Source organism: Oncorhynchus tshawytscha, linkage group LG09, assembly GCF_018296145.1.
Source record: "Oncorhynchus tshawytscha isolate Ot180627B linkage group LG09, Otsh_v2.0, whole genome shotgun sequence".
NCBI lineage: Eukaryota > Metazoa > Chordata > Actinopteri > Salmoniformes > Salmonidae > Oncorhynchus > Oncorhynchus tshawytscha.
The window spans coordinates 28229003-28249677 of NC_056437.1; the positions used below are offsets into that span (position 1 = coordinate 28229003).

Consider the following 20675-nt stretch of genomic DNA (forward strand, 5'->3'; position numbering starts at 1 on the left):
TAATCGCCCAACGTGCCTGACCTCACTAATGCTCTAGTGGCTGAATGGAAGCAAGTCCCTGCAGCAATATTCCAACATCTAGAGGAATGCCTTCCCAGAAGACTGGAGGTTGTTATAGCAGCAAAGGGGGACCAACTCCATATTAATTCCCATGATTTTGGAATAAGATATTTGACAAACAGGTGTCCACAGACTTTTGATCATATGGTGTATTCACATCAGCAAAGAAAAACATTCAAATGCTTAATGAATTGGCCATTCTCCGCTCCTAATTACTTAAACTATATTGTCGGCTGTTTGCAGGTGGGGGACTGCAAAGTGATACTAGAATAGCTAACATGTTATTTTCATTAATTCTAGTAGAAATGTATGTCTTGGTAATATTACATTTAAGGAAGAAATCCTGCATGTTGATTGTAAATTCCTATATAAAGACAAGTTCCTTTAGAGAATAAACCTATTAAGCAGGGCTTGATGGATTTAATGCAATGATCTTTAAAATAACCCCGCAGGTCCCTTTCCCTATCGCCCTAGCTTCTGAAAGAATCACTAAGAAAATGCTCTTGGCCCAAATCAAAGCCAATTACTAGAATAGCTAACATTACCACATACTTTAGGCCATGTAGAGTATAAACATATGTTGACACCATGCATAGAAACACTTCAGCAAACTTCAATTCTCAATTTGAATAACTAAATACAACATTAAGACTTCAGTTCTTACCTGCCTGGTAAAAGATTAGTGATTCTTAAAATGTGTAATATAGAAACACAGACATTACACATATATTCATAAATTCAATGTGTATAAATAGGTAATAAATACATCTGTCAGTCCATAGTGCAAGTGATTGTTTTGTGCTACATACTGTGGTAGTCTGGAATTTATTTGGTCGTTTGCATTATGATCATAAATAGTGATTAAATAAATGTCAGAATGTGTCACGTTCTGACCTTAGTTCTTTTTTTTATGTCTTTGTTTTAGTATGGTCAGGGCGTGAGTTGGGTGGGTTGTCTATGTTCCTTTTTCTATGATTTGGGATTTCTGTGTTTGGCCTGGTATGGTTCTCAATCAGAGGCAGCTGTCATTCGTTGTCCCTGATTGAGAACCATACTTAGGTAGCCTGGTTTCACTTTTGAGTTGTGGGTGATTATTTTCCGTGTCAGTGTTTGTTCCACACGGGACTGTTTCGGTTATTCACGTTGTTATTTTGTAGTTTAGTGTTCATGTAAATAAAGTATCGTTATGGACACTTACCACGCTGCGCATTGGTCCTCCGATCCTTCCTACTACTCCTCTTCGTCAGAAGAGGAGGACAATCGTTACAGAATGACATGACTAGTAAAACACTGCCTTGGCATTATAACCCAAGGGAAGACCTCACTTAATGTAAATATAAAACTCCCAAGTAAAAATGTAATCAATGATATCTTTAAAATCAAGTTTGAACATTTTGTATAAATACATTTCAACCTGAAGTAGAAAACAATAAGTGACAGTTCAAATGTGGCGTGCAAGACAGAGATAAAGTGTCTGCGCTGGAGAATATAATTTAACCTCCAACGAACTCCATAATTAACTCATACAGTAAGACTTAAATAAACACTGTTTATTTGAATATGGACACAGATATAAATATGGACATCCAATGCTAGATGCATATGGTCAGTGAAGGGTTAGTGTCAGGAGGTAGCTTCTCCAGGAGCCTCCTCTGGCTGCAGCACACAGGTCTCTCTGGGCCAGCAGCATGTGGAGGGGGTGGGTACACAGTCCTCTTCCTCCCGGTCTCCCTCCACCAGCTCACTCCTCACGTTACGGTTCTGCTGGCGGCTGAAGCGACGAGCCTTCAGACTGAGAGAGATAAAGCGAACACACATTCCTCTAAAGAAACTAATGAAGCACATCCTCTCATTACCAAACTACAATACCAGAGTACAGAGACCTACACAGTGAGAGGGATACTGACCAGTAGACACGCCTCTCCTGCTTGGGCATGACGTGCCACAGGCTGCCCAGCTCCTTGGTGACCACAGTAGACGGAGTGCCAGGGTGAGTGCTGTTCAGAGACATGGCAGCCATCTTTGTTATAGACACACAGAGGTAGAGAGCATCCAGCTGAAACACAGGGTTATGGGGGTTAAAGGGTTTACTCACCAGAGGTAGGTCTTCCTGTTGATGCGGCAGAACATGATAAAGCCATTGACACTCTTCTTCTTTAGGGGTGGAGGGACTTGAGGGTGAACCCTGGTGGAGGCATTGCGACTGCGCCGGTGTGCTGTGCTGCTGGTCTTCGACTTCAGAGGGACTAGTTGTTGCTTGGGGGTCCAGGTGATGTCCCCCTCCTCCCCCGGGGAGGACTGCCACCCTCCTTCATGCCTCACCACAGCTTCACCTTCCGACAGCTAGGGGGAACAGTGGCTTTATATTTGACTTTAACATACTCATGTACCTAACATAATTTCAAATCAAATTTTATTCGTCACATGCGCCAAATACAACAGGCATTACAGTGAAATGCTTACTTACAAGCCCCTAACCAACAATGCAGTTAAAAAAATACAGATAAGAATAAGAAATAAAAGTAACAAGTAATTAAAGAGCAGCAGTAAAATAACAGTAGCGAGACTATATACAGGGAGGTACCGGTACAAAGTCAATGTGCGGGGTCACTGGTTAGTTGAGGTAATATGTACATGTAAGTAGTTATTAAAGTGATGATAACAACAGAGAGTAGCAGCAGTGTAAAGGGGGGGGAATGCAAATAGTCTGGGTAGACATTTGATTAGATGTTCAGAGGCTTATGGCTTGGGGTAGAAGCTGTTTAGAAGCCTCTTGGTCCTAGACTTGGCTCCGGTACCGCTTGCTGTGCAGTAGCAGAGAGAACAGTCTATGACTAGGGTGGCTGGAGTCTTTGACAATTGTTAGGGCCTTCCTCTGACACCGCCTGGTATAGAGGTCCTAGATGGCAGGAAGCTTGGCCCCAGTGATGTACTGAACCGTTCGCACTACCCTCTGCCTTGCAGTCGGAGGCCGAGCAGTTGCCATATCAGGCAGTGATGCAACCAGTCAGGATACTCTTGATGGTGCAGCTGTAGAACCTATTGAGGATATGAGGACCCATAAAAAATATGGGTCCTCAGATCCTGAGGGGGAATGGGTTTTGTCGTGCCCTCTTCACGACTGTCTTGGTGTGCTTGGACCATGTTAGTTTGTTGGTGATGTAGACACCACAGAACTTGAAGCCCTCAACCTGCTCCACTGCAGCCCCGTGAGAATGGGGGCCTGCTCTGTCCTCTTTTTCCTGTAGTCCACAATCATCTCCTTTGTCTTGATCATGTTGAGGGAGAGGTTGTTGTCCTGGCACCACACGGCCAGGTCTCTGACCTTCTCCTTATATGCTGTCTCATTGTTGTTGGTGATCAGGCCTACCACTGTTGTGTTATCGGCAAACTAAGCATGCACCCCTGAGTGGCCCGGTGTTGAGGATCAGCATGGCGGATGTGTTGTTACCTACCCTTACCACCTATGGGTGGCCCGTCAAGAAGTCCAGGATCCAGTTGCAGAGGGAGGTATTTAGTCCCAGGATCCTTAGCTTATTGACGAGCTTTGAGGGTACTATGGTATTCAGAGTATTGTAAACAGCTTCTACCCCCAAGCCATAAGACTCCTGAACATTTAATCAAATGGCAACCCAGACAATTTGCATTGCCCTCCCCCTTTTACACCGCTGCAACTCTCTGTTATCATTTATGCATAGTCATTTTAATAACTCTACCCACTTGTACAGTTTACATACACTTAGGCTGGAGTCTTTAAAAAGCGTTTTTCAACCACTCCACAAATTTCTTGTTAACAAACTATAGTTTTGGCAAGTCGGTTAGGACATCTACTTTGTGCATGACGCAAGTAATTTTTCCAACAATTGTTTCCAGACAGATTATTTCACTTATAATTCACTGTATCACAATTACATACACTAAGTTGACTGTGCCTTTAAACAGCTTGGGAAATTCCAGAAAATTATGTCATGGCTTTAGAAGCTTCTGATAGACTAATTGACACAATTTGAGTCAATTGGAAATGTACCTGTGGATGTATTTCAAGGCCTACCTTCAAACTCAGTGCCTCTTTGCTTGACATCATGGGAAAGTCAAAAGAAATCAGCCAAGACCTCAGGAAAAAAATGGTAGACCTCCACAAGTCTGGTTCATCCTTGGGAGCAATTTCCAAATGCCTGAAGTTACCACGTTAATCTGTACAAACAATAGTATGCAAGTATAAACACCATGGGACCACGCAGCCGTCATACCGCTCAGGAAGGAGAAACGTTCTGTCTCCTAGAGATGAACGTACCTTGGTGCGAAAAGTGCAAATCAATCCCAAAACAACAGCAAAGGACCTTGTGAAAATGCTGGAGGAAACAGGTACAGAATGATCTATATTCAAAGTAAAACGAGTCCTATATCGACATAACCTGAAAGGCCGCTCAGCAAGGAAGAAGCCACTGCTCCAAAACCGACATAAAAAAGCCAGACTACGGGGGGGGCAAAGATTGTATTTTTTTGAGAAATGTCCTCTGGTCTGATGAAACAAAAATAGAACTGTTTGGCTATAATGACCATCGTTATGTTTGGAGGAAAAAGGGGGAGGGTTGCAAGCCGAAGAACACCATCCCAACCATGAAGCACGGGGGTGGTAGCATCATGTTGTAGGGGTGCTTTGCTGCAGGAGGGACTGGTGCGCTTCACAAAATAGATGGCATCATGAGGCAGGAAAATTATGTGGATATATTGAAGCAACATCTCAAGACATCAGTCAGGAAGTTAAAGCTTGATCGCAAATGGGTCTTCAAAATGGACAATGACCCCAAGCATACTTCCAAAGTTGTGGCAAAATGGCTTAAGGACAACAAAGTCAAGGTATTGGAGTGGCCATCACAAAGCCCTGACCTCAATCCCATAGAAAATTTGTGGGCAGAACTGAAAAGGCGTGTGTGAGCAAGGAGGCCTACAAACCTGACTCCGTTACACCAGCTATGTCAGGAAGAATGGGCCAAAATTCACCCAACTTATTGTGGGACGCTTGTGGAAGGCTACCTGAAACGTTTGACCCAAGTTAAGCGATTTAAAGGCAATGCTACCAAATACTAATTGAGTGTATGTAAACTTCCGCCCACTTGGAATGTGATGAAAGAAATAAAAGCTGAAATAAATCATTCTCTCTACTATTATTCTGACATTTCACATTCTTAAAATGAAGTGGTGATCCTAACTGACCCAAGACAGGGAATTTTTACTCTGATTAAATGTCAGGAATTGTGAAAAGCTGAGTTTAAATGCGTTTGTCTAAGGTGTATGTAAACTTCCGACTTCAACTGTACATATTACCTCAACTAACCGGTGCCCCACGCACATTGACTCTTTACCTGTACCTCCTGTATATAGTCTCGCTATTGTTATTTTACCGCTGCTCTTAAATTACTTGTTATTTTTCTTTCTTATTCTTACCTGTATTTTTATTTTATTTTAAACTGCATTGTTGGTTAGGGGTTCGTAAGTAAGAATTTGACTGTAAGGTCTACTAGACCTGTTGTATTCGGCGCATGTGACTAATAAAATTTGATTTGATTTGATGAACGCTGAGCTGTCGTCAATGAATAGCATTCTCACATAGGTGTCCAGGTGGGAAAGGGCAGTGTGGAGTGCAATAGAGATTGTATCATCATTGGATCTGTTGGGGTGGTATGCAAATTGGAGTGTCTAGGGTTTCTGAGATAATGAAGTTGATGTGAGCCATGACTAGCCTTTCAAAACACTTTATGGCTACAGACGTGGGTGCTACGGGTCGGTAGTCATTTAGGCAGGTTACCTTAGTGTTCTTGGGCACAGGGACTGTGGTGGTGTGCTTGAAACATGTTGGTATTACAGACTCAGACAGGGAGAGGTTGAAAATCTCAGTGAAGACACTTGCCAGTTGGTCAAAGCATGCTCAGAGTACACGTCCTGGTAATCCATCTGGCACCGTGGCCTTATGAATGTTGACCTGTTTAATTACTCACATTTGCTGTGGAGAGCGTGATCAGTCTTCCGGAACAGCTGGTGCTCTCATGCATGTTTCAGTGTTATTTGCCTCGAAGCGAGCATAGAAGTAGTTTAGCTTGTCTGGTAGGCTCGTGTCACTGGGCAGCTCTCGGCTGTGCTTCCCTTTGTAGTCTATAATGGTTTGCAAGCCCTGCCACATCCGACGAGCATCAGAGCTGGTGTAGTACGATTCGATCTTAGTCCCTTATTGACCCTTTGCCTGTTTGATGGTTCGTCTGAGGGCAGCTTTGGCCTTTAGCTCAGTGCGAATGTTGCCTTTAATCAATGGCTTCTGGTTGGGGTATGTACGTACGGTCACTGTGGAAACGACGTCATCGATGCACTTATTGATGAAGCCAATGACTGATGTGGTGTACTCCTCAATGTCATCGGAGGAATCCCGGAACATATTCCAGTTTGTGCAAACAAAACTGTCCTATAGCTCAGCATCTGCTTCATCTGACCACTTTTTTATTGATCTAGTCACTCACTGGTGCTTCCTGCTTAAATTGTTGCTTGTAAGCAGGAATCAGGAGGATAGAATTATGGTCAGATTTGCCAAATGGAGTGCGAGGGAGAGCTTTGTACGAGTCTCTGTGTGTGGAGTAAAGGTGGTCCAGATTTTTTCCCCCCCTGGTTGCACATTTAACATGTTGATAGAAATTTGGTCAAACAGATTTAAGTTTCCCTGCATTACAGTCCCCGGCTACTAGGAGCGTCGCCTCTGGGTGAGCGTTTTCTTGTTTGCTTATGGTGGAATACAGCTCATTCAATGCTGTCTTAGTTCCAGCCAGTAAACAGCTACGAAAAATACAGATGAAAACTCTCTAGGTAGATAGTGTGGTCTTCAGCTTATCATGAGATACTCTACCTCAGGAGAGCAATAGCTCGATACTTCCTTAGATATCGTGCACCAGCTGTTATTTACAAAAATACATAATCCGCCGCCCCTTGTCTTACCAGACGCCGCTGTTCTATCCTGCCGGTACAGCGTATTAGCAGCCAGCTGTATGTTGATAGTGTCGTCATTCAGCCACGACTCCGTTAAGCATAGGTTAATAGAGTTTTGAATGTCAAGTTGGTAGTTTAATCTTCCGCCTAGGTCATCTATTTTATTCTCCAAAGATTGCACGTTTACTAGCAGAATGGAAGGAAGTGGAGGTTTATTTGATCAGCCTACGAATTCTCAGAAGGCAGCTCGCCCTCTGGCCCCTTTTTCTCCCCTTCCTCTTCATGCAAATCACAGGAATCTGGGCCTGTTCAGAGAAAGCAGTATATCGTTTGCGTCGGGCTCGTCAGACTCGTTAAAGGAGAGGATTCTGCCAGTACGTGGTGAGTAATCACAGTCCTGGTATCTAGAAGTTATTTTTGGTCATAAGAGACAGTAGCGGCAACATTATGAACAAAATAACAACAAAAAAATAAGTTAAAACAACACAAAAAACCCCCAAAAGAAACAATCGGTTGGGGACACGTAAAACGCCAGCCTTCTTCTCCGGCGTCATACTATACACTCAAGATTTGTGTTGTGAAAACATGATTCTGTGAGGCTTACCAAGTCAGTGGGGTCATGGTGGGGCAAGCGGGACACTTTCGTGTGGGTTGTTTTAGGGGTGACCCAAACATCTTCGAATAGCACTGTAAAAAAGATGAAGTGCTATGTTGGCTATGTTTCACTCTCTCTCTGTCTCTCTCTCTTGCACCAGGAACTGTAGATGATTCAAATCTGATGGAATCCTTCCAACTGAGTTAAAGCCAGCTTTTACAGACTGCACTGCTTGGTAGAATGCACACTACAGCGAGCCTCCCTTAATCTATTTGAAGTCAGACACTTCAAATACACTTCAATGGTTAGGAACCAATATACACAGGCAGTTAGGAAAGCAAAGGCTAGCTTTTTCAAACAGAAATTTTCATCCTGTAGCACAAATTCCAAAAAGGTCAGGGACACTGTAAAGTCCATGGAGAATAAGAGCATCTCCTCCCAGCTGCCCACTGCACTGAGGCTAGGAAACACTGTCACCACCGATAAATCCACGAAACTTGAGAATTTCAATAAGCATTTTTCTATGGCTGGCCATACTTTCCACCTGGCTACCCTTAACCCGGTCAACAGCCCTGCACCCCCCCACAGCAACTTGCCCAAGCCTCCCCCATTTCTCCTTCACCCAAATCAGATAGCGGATGTTCTGAAAGAGCTGCAAAATCTGGACCCCTACAAATCAGTTGCGCTAGACAATCTGGAACCTCTCTTTCTAAAATTATCCACCGAGATTGTTACATCCACTATTACTAGCCTGTTCAGCCTCTTTTTCGTATCATATGAGATCCCCAAAGATTGGAAAGCTGCCGCAGTCAGCTTCAAAGAGGGAGGTACTCTAAACCCAAACTGCTACAGACCTATATCTATCCTACCCTGCCTTTCTAAGGTCTTCGAAAGCCAAGTTAACAAACAGATCTCTGACCATTTTGAATCCCACTATACCTTCTCCACTATGCAATCTGGTTTCCGAGCTGGTCATGGGTGCACCTCAGCCACGCTCAAGGTCCTAAATGATATCATAACCGCCATTGATAAGAGACGATACTGTGTAGCTGTATTCATCGACCTGGCCAAGGCGTTCGACTCTGTCAATCACCACATTCTTATCGGCAAGACTCAACAGCCTTGGTTTCTCAAATGACTGCCTCGCCTGGTTCACCAACTACTTCGCAGACAGAGTTCCGTGTGTCAAAATGGCAAAATGGAGGCCCTTTTGTCCGGACATCTGGCAGTCTCTATGGGGTGCCACAGGGTTCAATTCTCGGGCCGACCCTTTTCTCTGTATACATCTATGATGTTGCTCTTGCTACTGGTGATTCTCTGATCCACCTCTACGCAGATGACACCATTCTGTATACATCTGGCCATTCTTTGGACACTGTGTTAAACTTCCAAACAAGCTTCAATGCCATACAACACTCCTTCCGTGGCCTCCAACTGCTCTTAAATGCAAATAAAACTAAATGCATGCTCTTCAACCGATCGCTGCCCGCACCTGTCCGCCCGTCCAGCATCACCTCTCTGGACGGTTCTGACTTAGAATATGTGGACAACTACACATACCTAGGTGTCTGGTCAGACTGTGAACTCTCCTTCCAGACTCACATTAAGCATCTCCAATCCAAAATTAAATCTAGATTCGGCTTCCTATTTCGCAACAAAGCATCCTTCACTTATGCTGCCAAACTTACCCTCATAAAACGTACTATCCTGCCAATCCTTGACTTCGGCGATGTCATTTACAAAATAGCCTCCAATACTCTACTCAGCAAATTGGATGCAGTCTATCACAATGCCATCCGTTTTGTCACCAAAGCCCCATATACTACCCACCTCTGCGACCTGAATGCTCGTTGGCTGGTTCTCGCTTCATATTCATCGCCAAACCCACTGGCTCCAGGTCATCTATAAGTCTCTGCTAAGTAAAATGCAGCCTTATCTCAGCTCACTGGTCACCATAGCAGCATCCATGCGTAGTACGCGCTCCAGCAGGTATATTTCACTGGTCACCCCCAAAGCCAATTCCTCCTTTCCTTACAGTTCTCTGCTGCCAATGACTGGAACTAATTGCAAAATCACTGAAGCTGGAGACTCATATCTCCCTCACTAACTTTAAGCCCCAGCTGTCAGTGCAGCTCACAGATCATTGCACCTGTACGTAGCCCATATGGAAATAGCCCATCCAACTACCTCATCACCATACTGTTATTTCATTTTTTAAATTTTTTATTTTCCTTTGCATCCCACTATCTCTACTTGCACATTCATCTTCTGCACATATATCACTCCAGTGTTTAATAGCTAAATTGTAATTATTTCACCACTATGGCCTATTTATTACCTTACCTCCCTTATCTTACCTCATTTGCACACACTGTACATAGACTTTCTCTATTGTGTTGTTGACTGTATGTTTGTTTATTCCATGTGTAACTCTGTGTTGTTGTTTGTGTTGCACTGCTTTGCTTTATCTTGGCCAGGTCGCAGTTGTAAATGAGAACGTGTTCTCAACTAGCCTACCTGGTTAAATGAAGGTAAAAAAAAAAAGGAAAATAAAATGGCAGGTAGGGTCTCATATGTACTAGAGGTCGACCGATTATGATTTTTCAACGCCGATACCGATTATTGGAGGACCAAAAAAATGCCGATACCGATTAATCTGAAAGTTTTTGTGTATATATTTGTAATAATAATGATAATAATGACAATTACAACAATACTGAATGAACAATGAACACTTTTATTTTTACTTAATATAATACATAAATAAAAACAATTTAGTCTCAAATAAATAATGAAACATGTTCAATTTGGTTTAAATAACGCAAAAACCCAGTGTTGGAGAAGAAAGTAAAAGTGCAATATGTGCCATGTAAAAAAGCTAACGTTTAAATTCCTTGCTCAGAACATATGAAAGCTGGCGATTCCTTTTAACACGAGTCTTCAATATTCCCAGTTAAGAAGTTTTAGGTTGTAGTTATTATAGGAATTATGACACGTTGGCTATTTCTCTCTATACCATATGTATTTCATATGCCTTTGACTATTGGATGTTCGTATAGGTACTTTAGTATTGCCAGCCTAATCTCGGGAGTTGATAGGCTAAACAGCACAATGCTTGAAGCACAGCGAAGAGGTGCTGGAAAAATGCAGGAAAGTGCTGTTTGAATGAATGCTTACGAGACTGCTGCCGCCTACCACCGCTCAGTCAGACTGCTCTATCAAATCATAGACTTAATTCTAATATAATAAACACACAGAAATACGAGCCTTTTGTCATTAATATGGTCAAATCCGGAAACTATCATTTCGGGATTAAAAAATATATATATTTCAGTGAAATACGGAACCGTTCCATATTTTATCGAACGAGTGGCAACCCTAAGTCTAAATATTGCTGTTACATTGCACAACCTTCAATGTTATGTCATAATTTTATACAATTCTGGCCAAATAATTACGGTCTTATTCGGAAAAAATGGTCTTCACACAGTTCGCAACGAGCCAGGCGACCTAAACTGCTGCATATAACCTGGGTCTGCTTGCACTGAACGCAAGAGAAGTGACACAATTTGCCTAGTTAATATTGCCTGCTAACATGAATGACTTTTAACTAAATATACAGGTTTAAAAATATATACTTCTGTGTATTGATTTTAAGAAAGGCCTTGATGTTTATGGTTAGGTACATTTGTGCAACGATTGTGCTTTTTCGCAAATACACTTTTGTTAAATCATCACCTGTTTGGCGAAGTTGAAGTAGGCTGTGATTCGATGACAAATGAACAGGTTATATGCAACGCAGGACAAGCTAGTTGACCTAGTAATATCATCAAATATGTGTAGTTAACTAGTGATTATGTGAAGATTGATTGTTTTTATAAGATAAGTTTAATGCTTGCTAGAAACTTACCATGGCTCCTTGCAGCCACCTTGTCCTTTTGATGCTGCACTCACGTAACAGGTGGTCAGCCTGCCACGCAGTCTCCTCGTGGATTGCAATGTAATCGGCCATAATCGACATCCAAAAAGGCTGATAACAGATTGTTATGAAAACTTGAAATCGGCCCCAATTCATCGGTCGACCTCTAATACATACCCAACATAAAGCAGCAACACAGTGGTCACTAAGGACAAGGTTCAAACAGCTTAATATTGAGCGTGTGATATTAATAAAAGTGTTACCATGGAGCTCCTCCTTTCCCTCAGGCAGCAGGCAGTGGCTGAGGCCCCGGGCAGGGGACGTGAGGAGGGAGGGGCTGAGGTTCAGACTGTCTCCCATCCTAAACAGAGGCAGCAGGATGGGGCATTGGGGTGTAGCAGCAGGGCTTAGGAAGGGCTTCCTTTTCTTTCCCATGGGTGGGATGACACCAAGCATGCGGTCCTCCAGGAAAAGTGATCCTGACCTGAACACACACATATGGGTTGAAAACACGTGCAATAATACTATACTTAGTTATAATATAAAAAACAGGCATGAATGCCAGTGGCTACAGGGATGTATACCCACCCAGTAGGAGAGTCGAGGACTCCACTCCCTGGGCTGCTCTCACTGCCGGTGCGGTCCTCACAGATAGAGCAGTGGCCTACCTGTGTTGGAGATGGAGTCCACAGAGTCCCACTGCTCCCTACGGTAGACATATAGAGAGGCATTGACTCATGTACATTTGTCCTAAACATACCTGTCCTGTATAGCCCTGAAACCTCTGAGGACCCTCTAGTCTAACTCACCCTCCAGAAGCGTGCTCAAGGGAAGCAGCTGATTGAGACTGAAGCCTGAATCCAGGGAACTCGGCTGGGAGTCGCTGTCATACACAGGCCACGCCCCATGGCTATCACTAGACTGGAGCTCTGACCAATCAGAATGCACTCCCCACATGGGGACAGACACACCCTTCTCCTCTGGGTCAACTAATTTTCCATTAGCTACAGCTTTGTACAATCTCCTTCTTTTCATCTGAAGCTCTGCCTTAAATTCTGAGTAAAGCAAACAGAAAAGCAACATCTGGTTAGTGTGATGTTATTACACACAAAACTACAGTTTGTAATCATATTTGATGTAATCAACAGAACTACTCTCGTCACTTCACAATAGTCTTTAACTGTGTTGAACATAATGTCATGGGGAGTTGGGGGAGAGGTGTGGGGCTGGTACCTGAGGTGGGGGCAGGTCTCTTGCAGGAACGACTGCAGACATACTTGCATTTGGCCTTTGGATTGTGAGGGGGAGTACAGGGCTCAAAGGGGGTGTTCTCTTCACTCTCAAAACCTGTGCATGCAAACACACATAGTGTAAATGCATTGATATGAAACTCAAGCACAGTCTGTACTTGTCTTGATGCTGGTACCTGTGTCGGGTTCCTGCTTGGGGATGCATTGGGGAGGCAAGCGGCACTGCGGGGTCCTCATCCTACTCTGAAGAAAGTCAAAATAGCGCAGCATGTGGACCAGAGTCTCCTTCTGAAGATAGATTAGAGGAGCGACATCACACACAGAAACACCCACCCACATAATGTAACCGTACTGAATTCAGCCAAAGACATGCACCCACATACTGTCTATATAAAATAGACACAAAGACTTGTACAGAGAATGAATGAATACAAATAAATCAAAAACGTCAGTGCATAAACCTTGGTGAGGCCATTCCTAGGCTCAGATATGGGCAGGAGGCCTGCAATCTCTTTCAGACTGTTCCTCCAGCATGTGCTCCAGTCCAGCTGATCCTTACTGTAAGATAAGTTACTCATTTTTTAGCTACAGTAAATCATTCTCATGATCTCATTCAAGCCTCGTTTCTAATGATTGACAGTGACATGCAACAGGCCATTTTAGAAGCTAAAACTACCTTTTCCAGCGAGTCTCGTCCCTGCCTGCGGGTTCTGGTGCCATTGCTCAAATCTGCCACAGGGGGCGTCAAATATGCACGATTACCGTTCACAGTCCCATACAAAGTAACGTTAGCTTGCTAGCTAGCTGAAGTTTGCCATCTCTCAGTCTAGCTAACGTTACTGGTTTTAATTTCACGCCTTTAACCAAATATTATTTTGACTTTTATATGCTTCGCCTCTTCCTCAGCTGCTTTAACTAAAATATCTTAACGTAGCTACGTTTGAGCTAACGTTAATTCTATAGCAAAATCGATATAGCTAGCTAGCCAGGTAGCCAGCTAACGTTAGCTGAGTAACTTGACTCATTTTTTGATAGTGAGCGGACGAGCAGAGATAAGCAAGCGAAATATAAATTACAATTATTAGCTACTAAATAAAAAATATCAATATCTGTGGACGTAATTGTTAGTGTTGATTTACGGTCAATCACTTACCAAGCAGAAGTTTAGCGGTGAAGGAAATTGTGCCTATCTTTCTCTATTTATCAAATCATTTTACTCTAGCCAGCTAGTCCTAGTCATGTCACCTCATTGGCAATAAAAGAAATACCAATCCCTTTGCACGAGGCTAGACACAGACCTATCCTAGGGAGTACAGTGAATGTTCTAAGATTTTTAAGAAATATATTGGATTTGAACATTACCATGTGGAAATGTGGCCTACTTGATTAACCAATCAGTGTCTGGTTCAATCATTTATTCAACAATGTACAATTATACAGATATTGATAAAACAATACACATATATATTTTGGGGGCTAATGTGGGATTCTTTTATTTGTTTAAATCTAGCCTGTTGTCATTTCAGAATGTATTCCAAAAACACTAAGCCACTTTTCCAGTACTTTTTTTCTCCATCGATTGTAAACCTAAACCTTTTCGTGCACTACAATTTTCGCAGCAGGTACCGGTCTGAACTTGTCTGCCTGAATACTGCTCTTGTTTTTGCACCAACGGCAGACACGGAACTTCGGCGTGCAAAAATGAGGCCATAACGAATGATATGGCGGAATCAATATTCGACTGGTGTGGACGTTGGTAGATTTAATTTAATAGATCTGCCGATGCATGCATGTCCCAACATGACTGCGTAAGTGTTCCATTCAGGTAAATTATCCTCTATGTTCTTGTTGAATGGTAGCCTATCCTGTTGAGATTGTGTCAAATGAAATAATAGATGTCATACATGGGCTCGAGTCTAAGCAGCCAGTGGCCTCATTAATTACATAAACAGTCAATCAGTCATGGAAGGTGTCATTGTTTTTTTGTGATATTTAACATGCGCGTTCTTCTCCATTGCCATACGCCAGCCTGGAATCATATGCACTTCAACGCAAATAGTTGAGAAAGGCTCTGTACCAGACTGTACTGTTGTGTGAATCTATCCATACTTCAAGTCATGAGAACCATCCGGAGGCACCGATCTGCGACGGGCACCGAGCTGCTACTGGGACGCTGCAACCGGCTCCGGATGTCCCGAGTTCGGATGCTTCTCGTTTGTCTATGCGGGATGCTGGCTATGGCTCTGACACTTGGATTTTATTTGTCGAGTAATAATACAAGAGATGATGATGACAGTATTCATATGCACGATAACATACAATTTCGTGTGCCAGACCTAATAAGAGACAAGGTAGGTGATAGATACTGTATTGTTTATTGTATATTGTAGCCTCCAGTTTTCCAATATTGCACCAAGCCGAAAGGAGTAGCATACTTTTTAGGTGATGCTATCTTGCTACAGCCTACATACCCCAGCTAGCAGGAATCCTTAACCCTGTCTGTTCAACTATAGATGCTATAATAGCATCTATATTGATACATTTCACTGATGGTAGACAATTAACCTCAAGTCAGATATTTGATTGCTCAATAATAAACAATATTTTCTGCAAGGTAACAGACAGTTTTTCAAAATGCATATGTGAAAAAATACTGCAACTGCCTCCTCTCTCCTGCTGTTCTCCCCTTCTGCAGTTGACCCATAACCCCCGTAGGTCCACTGTGGCCCAGATCAAACGTCTGGTGGGCCAGGTAAATTCGGGGAGGCTTTGGTACTCTCTCCTGAGGCCCATCCTGGTAGAGAGACTGCCAGGTACAAGAGGCAGCCGTAGGGTGCGTGAGGTTAGGAAATTTATTGACTCCTGCAAGAGACATCAGGGTAGAGCGTCTGTAATGTCTGAACTGGTATCTCTCAATCTCTGTTTTACATGTTATTCTAACAATTAACATTTTGTTTACTGAAATTAAAACCACACTTTTTTTCTGTGATTGCCACAGCACATCTACAGCCATCTAGAGTTCCTGTCAGCGGGTTGGTCGTTGGAGGTCGACTCCTTTAACTCTGCTACCCCAAAGGGACTAATCACCTTCTCCAACCTGCTAGCAGTCCTGGACCCCTCGGCCCCGCGTCGTCTGCTGCTGGCCTGCCACTACGACTCCAAGGTCATGCCCCCAGCTTCCAAAACCCCCGACGGTCCTCTCAGGAGGTTCCTAGGGGCCAGCGACGCGGCCGTCCCCTGTGCCATGATACTGGAGCTGGTGACTGCACTGGACGTCCACCTGAAAGTGCTAAAACAACAGGTAAATACTGTGTCTGCTCTGCTACTTTAGGGCAAAGGTATGCTTTAGAGGGCAAGGATGAAAGTGATGACTTCACAGGTCCTTTTAAGTTCTCGGTTGCATAGGGAAAATAAAATGTTGGATTTGCAGAAAGCGTAGGGAAACAGATGAAATGATGTGCTATCGTTTGTGGGTGGACTACCCTCTGAAGAGTTTGCCACTCTCCCGAGATGTCAGACTATTTATAGATCTGGAGTTTTACCCATGCTTACACATTAATTATTTATACATTTATTTCCAATTTAAACTGTGCAGACATTGATGGGTTGGAGCCCAGACATCATTAACACTCACCTGTCATCTCCCATGTTGGCAGCAGAAGCAATGCATTTTAAAGGATATTGAATGGTAGTCACATATTATTCGACCTATAACTTTTTTTTCCTAAACATATACTGTATGTTATATTACAAGAAGATCTACCACTCCATCCCATGTACATTTTTTCTCTCTGTCTGTTTTTCTCTCTGGTAGAAGTCACAAGTGACATTGCAGTTGGTTTTCTTTGATGGTAATGAGGCGTTTGAGCAGCCAAGCCCCTCCGACTCTCTGTATGGCTCACGTTACCTTGCTGAACAAATGTCCCGCACCCCTCACCCCCCAGGAGCCGAACATACCACCCTGTTAAATGCTTTGGTGAGGCTTTTTTAGTGTATGTTACAATGTTCCCTTGCCAAGCCATATGTAGTATGCAATGTGTTCTGTGTGTTGATTTGCTGACTTTTTACTGGCAGGACCTGTTTGTTCTGTTGGATCTGATTGGTGCACCTGACCCTATGTTTGTCAACCACTTTGACAACACTGTACGCTGGTTTGATGAGCTCATATATGCAGGTAAGACCCCCGAACCCCACTTCTCAACATTTTTACTCTACATACAGTTTCACAAAAATTGCCAGATAAATGAAAGAATTGTTATCACATTGATTGCTAACTTTAATCATAATGGGGCAAAAACATGTTGTAATGGAGATTGTGAAGTAGAGGAAAGGTACACTAGAATGACAGAAAGAGCCAGGGAGCAAGGCAAAGAGAGTTAGGTAGGTGGATGACTGACTCATGCTGATACAGGACCAGGCTCTCCAGTGCTGATCTGACTTTAATTTCACTCAGGCACAGTAATAAGACACCTGGAGTGAGCTGTTCTTACTCCCTCAATGTTCTGTCTCTTCTCTGCTTATTCCTCCCGTTCTTTATCATTGGCCTTGACCATGGCCCACGGTGGCTGTCATGTCCGTCTGCCAGAGAGGAGACTACATAAGCTGGGTCTGCTGTCCTCCCACCCCAGAGAGGTGAGCTACTTTAGGAAGGACATAAACCTGGGCCCTGTGGAGGACGACCATGTGCCCTTCCTCCAGCAGGGTGAGAGCACACCTACTGTACATAGATAGACAGATGGTTAGAGAGCACATTTACTGACTAATAAGAATGGATGTTTAACAGTACACATTGAATACCTACACAGCTGATTAGACTATGGCCTTATGACTGTACTGTATCTACAGAGATTGGTTCCCTCCTGCTTTAGTTTTATCCCTGTAGAACTTAATGTACCATCTGCCTGTTTTCTCTCTCACTCTATCAAACTCTGTCTACCCTATCTGTCCTATACACTCTCCTCTCCTCCTCTATCTCTCTGCCATTCCCACCCACTCTGCTCTATGCCTGCAGGGGTTCCAGTACTACACATGATCACAACGCCCTTCCCCTCCTTTATGCACACTCTGGAGGACACAGCGGAACACATCCATTCTCAGACTATCGAGAATCTCACCAAGGTGCTAGTGGTGTTCCTTGCTGAATACATAGGACTCTGACTGACATTTTTCCCCCATTATTATTGACCATACACATTGATCCGTTCGATTTTATGCCACAATCACCCACCCTTGTTTTATAATATCAGCCACTCTCCCACTTACAGTTAATTACTTGATTACTTAGTATCACATCCCCACATCATACATTTCCAAAGTCCTATCACACCAGGCAATTTTTCCACATCACCTATAATCCCAGATTCTATACCCTATTCTTATTGTTTTTTCTTTATCCATTCTGGAGCCAAACTAGAAAACTGTTGAAATTAGGATTGTGATTACAGAGGCCTTTTACATACCCTGTCCCTCTAATTCTCATAATCGATGTGGGTCTCAGATTTATGCAAAAACACATGGCTAAACTTGATAATGTGCCTTTTTTCAATATGTTCAGTAAATAAGGTTGTGAACATTAGAGTATATAGTGCTTCCCAGTGAGGGATAGAAAAAACAGTTTAAAAGGCGAAATAAAGAGGTGATATACAGACATTACTGTACACATTTGTTCACCCAAAAAGTTATTTATAGTCCAGCCCAGTAATAATATAGCAATAAATATGTGCTTTGACAAGTGCCAGATTATATGGAATATAATTGCATGTAGCTAATACAAGTAATACAAAGTAAAAGTTTCCAATAGTACATACACCCAATAACTCTGTTTGTTGAAATATATGTATTATGTATTAGGATGAAGATGAATCAAATGTATTGGTATGACTTTGTATATGGAGCATTAAGATATTTAGAGAGATTAATCTAAAATCAAAACTAGGTTTAGTGCCAATGCTTTACATATCACTTGTATACTGAAAGAGTTGCATCTACCAGTTAACTGGCCAAAAGTGATAATAACTAATTGAAAAGTATTATCTATTGCATACTGTATGCATCCACTATTGTAGCATAACAATGACCTTGACATGAGGTGTCAGCCAGCAGAATGTAATAATGCATAATGAGAAACTATTTTATGCGCAATACTTGTTACAGCATACTCAGTTCCAACATTATTATACTGTGTGAATGGATGCTGAAACTGCCACTGTTTTGTTACATAGCCTGGGTTCCAGTCTGTTTCTGCTAATGTAGCACATGGGGATGTGTGAAACTTACTCCTCAGCCTGAAGTGTCCCTACTTGCACCAGTGTGTAGCTTAGCTAGCTTTTCACGTGGTGTCGACTGGTAAGATGCTTCAGGAAGGCGGTCACGTGTGTTAGCAAGGCAGAGGTCCTGGGTACGAGCCCATGTGACCTGAGTCAAGAAGAAGTGATACTTGCTAAGTATAACGTCTGTTAACACTCAGTTGTTTATGCAAAACAAGCAGGCACCCAGGCTCCAATATGAGTCATCTAATCGCCTATGTGAAAGATTGATTGATGCTATACTTAAGCAATAAGGCCCGAGGGGGTGTGGTATGTTGGACATATACCACAAGCCTTATTGCTATTGTAAACTGTAAACTGGTTACCAATATAAATAGAACAGTAAATAAGTATTTTTGAGTCATACCCATGGTATATTGTCTGATATACAAGACTGAAATACTCTTTTAGCCAATCAGCATCCAGGACCCAAAATACACAGTTTGTAATGTACCTCAACCCTTGTATTGCACTAATATCTGACATTGCCTCATACTTTCATTGTAGGGTATAAAAAAAACTGATCTGAAATGAATGATAGCTTGCATAGAATTCCTCTGAGAATATTTTCTTAAATAAAAAAATATATGAACTTGTTTGATTTGTTTTATTTCATAAATGAAAAAAATTGTTGAAACGTTAATTTCCCCAACATCTGAGCTGCTACCTTCCAGCAGGCGGTACCGGAGCATCAGATCTTGTCGGTTCCGGGACAGCTTCTTCCTCCAGGCCATAAGACTGTTGAACAGCTAACCCGAAGCAGTCTACCTGCACAAACCTGTCTACCTGTACTCACCTGCACTAGACTATTTGCACTTGCTCTTTTCACACCTGTATCTTAGAGACTATTTGCAGACACTCACCCACCTACTCTACCATGTCCCTACTCACTTTAGCAAAATTCATAGTTAGGTCTGTATATTCTTATTACGTGTAAATATTTACAAACATGATCATTTACTGTGTATTTGTTTGTATAAATGTGTATTGCACTGTTTCTGAGAGCTTGCAAGTAAGCATTGTGCATGTGACCAATAAACTTTAATTTGATTTGAGCTGACAGCAACATTGAGAAGTGAGACAATCAAGCCAATAGAGGGAAGTGTAATACCCAAAGCAATAGTACCGTCGTCTTTGGCTTTCGTAACATGAACATAACATGAGTTATCATTAAGGTCATACTGTTAGCTAGTGGTTAGCAGATTTTTTTTAACGAACCCAAGATAGACCACAGACTCGTTTCCAACAGAAGCAAATTAATCATAGTGGGCCGTGTCAAGCAAGAGCTAGCGAGATCCTATTGGCGGGTTCTAGCATAAATTTGCATATATCCGTTAGGAAACGCTTCTTCTGTGCACTCCTAAACAACGCACATTTTCAGAAGCTTTTGCAAAGTGTAAAGTCTACAAAACGTAGTCCACTCTGTTCTTAATAGATTATAGTTTTGGGAACAGAAAACTGTTTTGAGATCAAATATTTAATCGATGATAAAATGTGCAGTATGTCGGCATAAATCCATCTCGCTCCATATTCTCCCACTGCCAGCCACTGGGCTTGCTTTGATCACCATATTT

At 42.5% G+C, this 20675-nt stretch overlaps 2 protein-coding genes across 4 annotated transcripts; one reads left to right on the plus strand and one right to left on the minus strand.

Moving 5' to 3' along the window:
• Nucleotides 1-1577: 1577 nt before the first annotated feature.
• On the minus strand, nucleotides 1578-14136 carry LOC112259344. The gene is made up of 12 exons (XM_024434055.2): nucleotides 13950-14136; nucleotides 13473-13525; nucleotides 13258-13354; nucleotides 12973-13084; nucleotides 12780-12893; nucleotides 12356-12601; nucleotides 12135-12252; nucleotides 11810-12030; nucleotides 7637-7719; nucleotides 2156-2403; nucleotides 1968-2057; nucleotides 1578-1852 (listed from the first exon to the last, which is right to left on the minus strand). Exons 2-12 carry the CDS (start codon nucleotides 13514-13516, stop codon nucleotides 1684-1686), a joined length of 1542 nt encoding a protein of 513 aa, XP_024289823.2. The 5' UTR covers nucleotides 13517-13525; nucleotides 13950-14136; the 3' UTR covers nucleotides 1578-1683.
• qpctlb (glutaminyl-peptide cyclotransferase-like b) lies at nucleotides 14003-19697 on the plus strand. Of its 3 annotated transcripts, none has more exons than XM_024431478.2 (8): nucleotides 14011-14621; nucleotides 14825-15147; nucleotides 15492-15638; nucleotides 15795-16097; nucleotides 16611-16772; nucleotides 16871-16970; nucleotides 17382-17498; nucleotides 17808-19697. In XM_024431478.2, the coding sequence occupies exons 2-8, from the start codon at nucleotides 14914-14916 to the stop codon at nucleotides 17951-17953; spliced, it is 1209 nt and encodes a 402-aa protein (XP_024287246.1). In that variant the 5' UTR covers nucleotides 14011-14621; nucleotides 14825-14913; the 3' UTR covers nucleotides 17954-19697. The 3 variants fall into 3 exon arrangements, with proteins under 3 accessions (XP_042182661.1, XP_024287246.1, XP_024287248.1); XM_024431480.2 differs by having other exon boundaries at nucleotides 14011-14604; XM_042326727.1 differs by having other exon boundaries at nucleotides 14003-15147; nucleotides 17382-17428; nucleotides 17808-17968.
• The last annotated feature ends 978 nt before the right edge of the window (nucleotides 19698-20675 follow it).